This window comes from Lipotes vexillifer, unplaced genomic scaffold (assembly GCF_000442215.2).
Source record: "Lipotes vexillifer unplaced genomic scaffold, Lipotes_vexillifer_v1.1 scaffold79, whole genome shotgun sequence".
In the NCBI taxonomy this organism is placed as follows: domain Eukaryota; kingdom Metazoa; phylum Chordata; class Mammalia; order Artiodactyla; family Lipotidae; genus Lipotes; species Lipotes vexillifer.
The window spans coordinates 931,516-939,655 of record NW_006775678.1 but is presented as its reverse complement, the minus strand read 5'-3'; the positions used below and the strand labels follow the sequence as shown (position 1 = coordinate 939,655).

Below are 8,140 nucleotides of genomic sequence, written 5' to 3'. Positions count from 1 at the left end.
GGGGGGGGGGGGGGGGCACTTTCGGGGTTAGACTTTCTCTGTGAAGCCCCAGACTTGCGCCCAGCCCATCTGCATGGGGTTGTTCAGCCTCTGGCACTTACACAGCATGTTTTTGTTTGTTTGTTTGTTTTAAGGGTTTCCTTTTCTCCACATTCTCACCAACACTTGTTATCTCTTATCTTTGTTTTTGAATTTTATTTTTTTATACAGCAGGTTCTTATTAGTCATCAATTTTATACACATCAGTGTATACATGTCAATCCCAATCTCCCAATTCATCACACACCCTCACCCTCCGCCCGCTTCCCCGCTTGGTGTCCCTACGTTTGTTCCCTGCATCACACAGCATGTTTTGTTTCTCCAGCTGTTTTACTTTTCAGTTCGACTAGCTGAGCAGATTCCCAGAGTCAGGTGTCTAGGAGAATAAGTCCATTCATTTGCATCCTAGTGGAAATGGGAGATGGATTTTTGTGCTTTCCTTTGGCACTTGTGCACTCCTGGTGTAGCAACAAGCTACCAGCTGCCCTTGAATGTTCAGGCTGCCTCTGGGCCACCCACTGAGTCCATGCTGGTCATGTATTTCCTCTTGGGGAAAATTATCCATCCCCAGTACACGAGCCCATCCGCACCCAGTGATCTGCTGCCAAACTTTTAACAACCTGCCAGGTGGTTGGGGAGGCCCTGATTTGTACAGTTTTCCAGTTTCTGTGGTGCAGATACTCTCATCATGGCCAAGTTTAAACTGCCAGTGTATACTGTATGTGCTGATTTTCTTTTAAAGCAAATAAAACCCCTGAAATCTCTGTGAAAACAAGACAGTACAGATAATCAAGATGCAGTAATGTCTAGTAATTAAAGGCGAGGAGCTGGGATCTCGACTTAGAAATGGTCTAGCAAATACTGTGATATTTATCCAAAACGACAGACTTAAATACCAACTCTTCACAAACCATTCAAATGTTACATGTCTTTAGTGTGTCATGTACTTGCGTAATTTAAAATCCCTCCCTATATCTGTCCCCATCCCCCCAGAATCTAAATATGCAAAAGAATGTCCTTTCTTATATCAAAAACCAAAATGACCTTCAGAAGAAAGGTTTCTCTGTTTCATCAGCTTCTTAGCATCACTTGGCATCCCATCCCAGATTCTTGCTCTGACCTGGTTAATTTAGGTTTGCAGAGACTCGTTTCTCAAGGCTTTACCAGTCAGGAATGAGACCCCAGTGAGGATGAGGTACTGGTCACCGCTATTGTAGCCCTGTGACTCCCACCTTTGGGAGTCTAGACCCTGAAGACATCACCTTCTGCCAGCTGCTTCTCCAGGAGACTGGGGGTCCAGTTTCAATGGCTTACTGGGCTGGGGAGGCCATACCTTCCTCTGCCTTTCCATGTACCTTCAGATGAAGAAATTTCAAATGACTGCTTTATCACCTTTCTTATCTGGAGGAATCTCTCACTAGATATTTTATTTAAATCTCTAGAGGAGGAACATATAACATTTTACAAATTGATCACTAACTAAAAATCTAATAGAAGCCCCAAATGAATGATTCAAATAAAGCTAGCACAACTTAATGATGACACACGTGGCTTTCAAAGAAAAATTCTAAGATGTATTTTTCTTGCATTGTTTTATCCTGGTTAAGTAGACATTTCTGGAAATTATGGACAGGATTGTTGAGGATGGTGGAGTCCATGCTTGTCGTGTTATTTTTTCTTAGGGAAAATTACTCATCCCCACACATACGCCCATCCCTATACGGTACGGCACAAAAAAATTTTCCTTTTTATTACTAAGCAGAGAGTCTGGAACACCTTTTGTCTTTAGTTAATTAAATTTGAATTTTAAAATACACAAACTTTGAACTTTCAAGAACAATTGAATTTTAGAAACTTTGGGACTTTTGAAGGAAAACAATGTGGTAAACATAGCTCAGATTTATTGGGCTCTGGTGTATATACATAAAACATTTCCTGTATTCTTTCAGAGGTCTTGGGGGCAAAATTGTTAATCAATCATGTAACTTGAATTAAGATTTGGGTTGGATAAATAGCATTCCCTCTCCATTTCATTACCTAATTCTAAAATTTAACTTAAACTATTCTCTATAACTTTCTCGTTCTATTACTTAGCTATTTCACAGATTACATCCTATCTCCTTTAAAATTTATTTGGGAAAATGTCCCATTTACCTACCTGCTTTCCTGTTCCTCTGCCCCCATTCTCTCTAAACCCAAAATAGGTTAGTCTTCAGGAGCCTTCTGCTAGCCCTTGTGAAAGAGTTGCCTTGGAGCAACTCTCTGAATACTCTTCCACTGACACTTTCACCTACTTTTTCTATTTGAAAATCCCCTACCTGCCTCCTTTCTTTCTGACAATAACTAGGTCTAGACACTAATCAATACCCTTTAAGAACAGTCTGTTCCCTTATACTTTTAACTGCTCACACTGGTCATAGACTGCCCTTAAAACATAAGATTGGAAACTACTTTTCAAAGAGAAAAATATTTTGCTAAATATTCTAAATAGAAAGGTGAAGTGGGATTTTCACACAACCAGATAGATGATGTCTATCTCAGAAAGATGAGTTTTCATCGATTCTTGAGGAGTGGAAGGTGGCTTTTTTACAATCTAAACAATCTTATTTCATTGAAAGCCATCTTATTTTCTTCTCTCAGCCAATCAAGGGTCTGACTTGGTCATCTCTAGTGTAAAACGCAACGTTCTGATCGAATTGATTGTCATCTGAAACACATGCAGAATCAACTCAAACAGCTGATAGAAAACTCAGTACTTTTTACAAGTAGATCCAAAAGGATTCTACCTTTTTTCAACTTCTCTTCAGAGGGAGTTCTTTTTACTTGTTTTGGTTTTTTCCCCACTTATTTCTTATGACTGCCACAGTCATTCTTAACAGAGGCAGTATCACCTCCAAGAGGACAAAACTGGGTCTTGGGGAGGCAAAAGAAAACTTATTTTTGTGTATTAAGCACAGATAGCCATGCCAGATACACAGTACATCTGTGGTATTAAAATTTTCTGTGGAGCAATTGGGGGAGAAAAGAATCCTTGCAGAAGTCAACAATGAAAAAAAAAGATTCGGAAACACTGATCGGCAGATCAATGATCTAGCAGATCAGTCTTGCAACTGGTCCCTCCTCCCTCTTCTGCATTTCATCTGTCTTTTCAACTTGCCTTGAATCACCTTGCATGATTCTGTTCACGTTTTCTGGATCTGTCTACAGTTCTTTTCCTGGTCTCCCCAGTTCTGTTCCCCTCTCATCCGATCCACTGGGGCCTCACCTGCATCTCCTACATCCTCAGTGAACCATCTCCCCTTCGAGCTATGCCTCTGTTGGGAGTTAGTGTGGTTCTCACTCCTAGATTCTGTAGGTCAACCTTGTCATTGTCCCTGTGTGGGAATGCTCGTTAGCCAAGGAGCCGGATTGGGGGATGTTTCTGTCCAACGGAAGTTGTGTTATATCTTTAGTATACGAAGAGATTGAATTCAGCCAACTCATCGTCAGAGGAGACTTCCTCAGCGACAGCTACTTTGGGGGCCGTCTGCGCGGTCAGATCGCCACGGAGGAGTTGCACTTTGGGGAAGGGGTCCACCGGAAAGCCTTCCGCAGCAAAGTGATGCAGGGCCTCACACCAGTCTTCAAGCCCGGCCACACCTGTGTGCTCAAGGTGCACAACACCGTTGCCTACGGGACCAGAAACAATGATGAGCTCATTCAGAGGAACTACAAACTCGCCGCCCAGGTGGGTCCACCTGGCCTGAAAGTGCTGCTTGGGGTGTGAGACAGACCCGTGATACCCTGAGATGAAAATCAGACTCAGAATCGATGGGGGTGTCTCCAAGAGGGTGTCTGTCTCCCTCTGGGTTATGTTTATGAGGGAGTCCCTAGATTAAGGCTAAATGCTGGAGATCACATCTCAGCCTCTGAGTGATTTCTTGGCCTCGTGCCAGCCAGTTGGGACTAGTCTATGTCTGGGGGTGCCTCACCAGTTCCTACCTGGGCTGGGATCACTTCTAGGAATGCTTCCTAGGAAGCCCCATCAGACCCCTGGGGGTTTGAATCTACCTGGACTCGGAATGACACGGGAAGTGGGGTGTCCAGGTTACACTGGATGCCAGGATTCCCAAGGATCCTCAAGGACAGCTAAAATCAACGGTAGTTTCTGGAGTGTTTCAGTTTGTTTTAGGGAAGAGGAAGGAGGGTGGGGTATATTCAGAAGGGTTAACCTTTGTCCTGTTTCCTGCCTTCCTGAGTTAGGTTCAATGTCCACCCATAAGCTCTGAAGGGAGATTGACCCAAGTCTCTACCTAAGTTCCCTCCTATGTTACTGAGTCGTAGGACCCTTGAGGCAAGAGGGGAGGGGAGGAAAACACGATCTCCCCCTGCATCACCACCCCTCCCCCACCCCCTGTCCATGCTTTTCACTCTATGCCAGCACTGGCCAAGCTTTCAGGAGAGCTGGGTCTAGCTCTTTCACAAACTAGGTGCGCTTTGAATTTTTTTTTTTTAACCTATAAAACGAATAAGCTAGACTCAGATGAGTCTCGGGTGCTCTCAAACACTGTCCCTCCACGGTCATCTCAGATGTGGCAATGCTGTGTGGCACTTGGTACTCATGAAGATAACCCCTCTCCTCTGAGCATAGGATCTTGCCAATTGTACTCCTTTCTCCTCCAAATCTATCCTTCTTTGTTCTTCTCTTTCACTGAATATTCCTTCCATTTCAAGTGCCATCTGGCCCAGTCACGGAAAATCTCCCAGACTCCAGACTCCCACTTAGGAGAAGCAAACTGGATTCTGCTTTCCACTCTGCAGGGCTTTTCTAAACCAACAATCTTGGCAAGGTGCTCATTACTTACAACTCAAGTTACACCTTTGAAGAAGAACCTCAGATGGGGTGGCTTATGGGAAATCCAACAGTCCCTGTGCTCTATCTGACATCCTGCCCAGGGACCAGGCCCCTTAGCTCAGGGCTGAACTTCAGCCATGCGGGCTCTAGAGATTTCATAGTTCAGGGACACCTAGCCCTAGAGGCCACTTGACCTTCACCCAGATGGTTCCTTCAGATCTCAGAGCTCCTCTGCAAGTGGCCAACTGCAGGCTACATTCACTGTTGCTTCTGTGCCCCCAACGAAGGGATGGGTTTGGAAATCCATTGGCTTAACCTATATTGGGAAATTTGAGCCTTACCGGGCAATGCTTTCTGAATTTCTTCTAATCACTGGGCTTTCCCATGTACTTGGGTGATCTAGGAATGCTACGTTCAAAATACCGCCAGATACTATGCCAAGATCTATGCCACTGAAGCACAGCCTCTGGAAGGCTTTGGAGAAGTGCCAGAGTAAGTATGATTCCCTCTTGTGTTCCCCCCCCTCTAATTTGTTGGGGACTTGCGGGGCACTGAGGGATGAGAGGGTGAGAAGAAACAGTAGGACACACATGTCAACTGGTGTCTGTCTGTAAGCTCTAAGAGGGCACACACAGCTGCTATCCTATTCTTCACTGAGTCACCAGAGGCTTGCAGAAAAAGACTCGCTAGACATTTCAGTAAATGTATGTGTGGATGGAATAATTAAATAAATGCATATACCGTGTTAAGTGGAAAATGTATCTACTCTCATGGGTATTACATTGTCTAAACCATAAACAAATAGAACAGGAGTCCCGTGATGAAAATAGAGGGAAGAATGAGCTGGGTGATCAGGGACATAGGAGCATAGTACCCGATTCCTGGAACCCTACAGAGGTAAACTACGCTGACTTTTATCCACTCGTTGACTAAATATCGATCGGCACATGCACACGTTGGGGTGTCTGGAGCTTGTATTTACTGTTCCGCTTATCTGGTTGAGATCACAAATGGGAAGAGAAAGGGCTGTGCCAGTGCACCTTGGAAACTTCAGACAGACCAGTCGTTTACATATGAGTAGAAACTGGGAAAGGAGGGGAAGGAAGGAACTCTCGTCTGCATTATCTCTGTTAACTCACGAAATGGAAAAGAAAAAACCCTGAGGTGGTATGTTGGGCACACGATGTATAAAGTCTAATGCTTGCTGCTGTTCCCCAAGAAATGCTTAACATACTTATTATACAAACAATTCTCAGTAACTTCAAGAAAAATTAACATAATGCAAAGAAAACCACTTTCAATTGCTTTTCTGTTAAGTACGCTAAGACGGCAATCTGGACTGGGTTGTCATGAGAACTCGCCCTGTTCTTAACTCCTCCAGCCCCCTCTTCCTGCTCTGTCCTCTTCAGTTCCTCTTTGAGGGGGAAGAATCCACCCGTAATCAGTCCACCAGGCGTGGAACCACAGCGCCCTCCCGCAGGGGCACACCCAAGCTTTGTGCAGCTTGACTCATACACAACTTGGGGGCTTTTCTAAGGAAAAGAACACAATTATGAATATCAAGATGTGTCCAGGGACTTGGAAGGGGTCTGTGCGGGTGAAGGACAAGGGCTTAATCAGCTTCCGAGTAAATCTGCCACTGCCCTGGAGACAGATGAGGATGTTTTGGTATCCAAATACATTTCCTTCCTTACTGTGGGAGGATTTGTGAACTCATGGACGAGGACAGTACATGGAGGGATTAGGGTCCAAAAAAGGGCATCTGTGCCTGATTCCATGTTCACTGAACCAAAATCAGGATTCTATACTGGAAACACACAGCATTCTTTTTTTTTTTTTTTTTAAACTTTAAAAACTTTTGAAACAAAAGTTGGTACAACACCTGTATATTCTGCAGCTCATTGACCAACTGTTAATAGTTAATTTAATATTCTTTCTATAGATTCTGTGTACATATTCCTATATAACCACAACAGCTATCAAAACCAACACATTTAACATTGCTATAGTATCACCTAATATCCAATCTATATTAAAATTTCCCCAATTATTCCAAAAACACCCTTTTTACTAGAGGAACTGTAACTTATCATTCCTTCCAGGACATTTAAAAAATTATGTATAAAACTTAAAGTAAAAATAGACATCTTAAGTGCATAGCTCTGAATATTTACATATAGCTATGTCTAAGAGACTGCTACGCCAAACAAGGGGGTCTCTTAATTATGCCGGGACAACAGGTGTAATCAGGACTGATTGCTTCCTTGTGAAGCGATGCATATTACATCTTTTTGGCAAGAAGATTGTCAGTGATATACTGTGTCACATTAGAAGACACATTTCTGTTTGAACCATTCCTGGCGATGATAGGTTTGAATATCGGTTAAGGTGAACATAACCAAGTTCCAAGTTTTGTCTATAAGCCCCGTCCTCCCCAGTGCAGAAACTTTCCGGAGGCCCTTTCAGGTAAATTAATTCCATTCAGTGAATTCATATTTGTAAAATGTCTCATCTCCTTCCTCCTCTGCCCTCTTAGGGCCGGGGCTCTTTGCAGAGAGAGCCACTTCCACTGTGGTTTCCTGTCAGGCAGTTCACAGGCTTTTCTTTCCCCTGAACTGGCCAGGCTGTGTCCCCCTGTAAGCAGGAAGCATGGAGAGTGTGGAGCGGCCCACAGTTCAGCTGTCAACGGAGTGGATTGTAGTCACTTCTCTATCGTTAACTGAACCCTTTTTCCAGGTGGTGTAGGCTCACTGCGGGCTCTTCACTAATACTTGATTCCTACGAACACACTCAGGGCGCAGCATGTGGTCCCCCAGGTGTTGGGTGGAAAATTGCCGGCAGGAAGGGGGAAGAGTGCAGAGCCCCTCCTCGGTCTTTCAAGAACCCAAGCCTGTCCGGCGTGAAACTGTAACGAGCCCAGCCCTAGTGGGGGAGCAGGGAGACTTTGCCCGTGGACCACGCATCACCTGACCACACCGGCCTCCTGTGATTCCACTGAGTCTGTCTTCTCGGCCCGGCTACAGTTCTGCTCCAGAAAGCAAGCACAGCCTCTGGGTCAGAAGTTGACACGGTTGTATTAACTCCCTCAAGGAGGACAGTAGGTCCTTCGAGGGCGGGTGCCCCTTCCTCAGGAGGAGCAGCCACTGTAGGAGAATCGGTCCGATCAAAAGACATCTTTTTATCGGCACTTTCCAGAGGTAGCTCCCCCTTGTCTATCTTTTCTCTCTGGGATGCTGATAGGATCCTGGCCTCTTCTGCTGTGGCAGG

General features: G+C 44.6%; 1 protein-coding gene across 1 annotated transcript in view; it reads left to right on the top strand.

Annotated features, from left to right (window-relative positions):
* Positions 1-8,140, top strand: part of ALPK2 (alpha kinase 2) — a 115,431-nt gene that overhangs the window by 78,188 nt on the left and 29,103 nt on the right. The window contains 2 exon segments of the mRNA XM_007450122.1: positions 3,492-3,766; positions 5,277-5,365. Of these exon segments, the coding sequence (XP_007450184.1) occupies positions 3,492-3,766; positions 5,277-5,365 (364 nt within the window).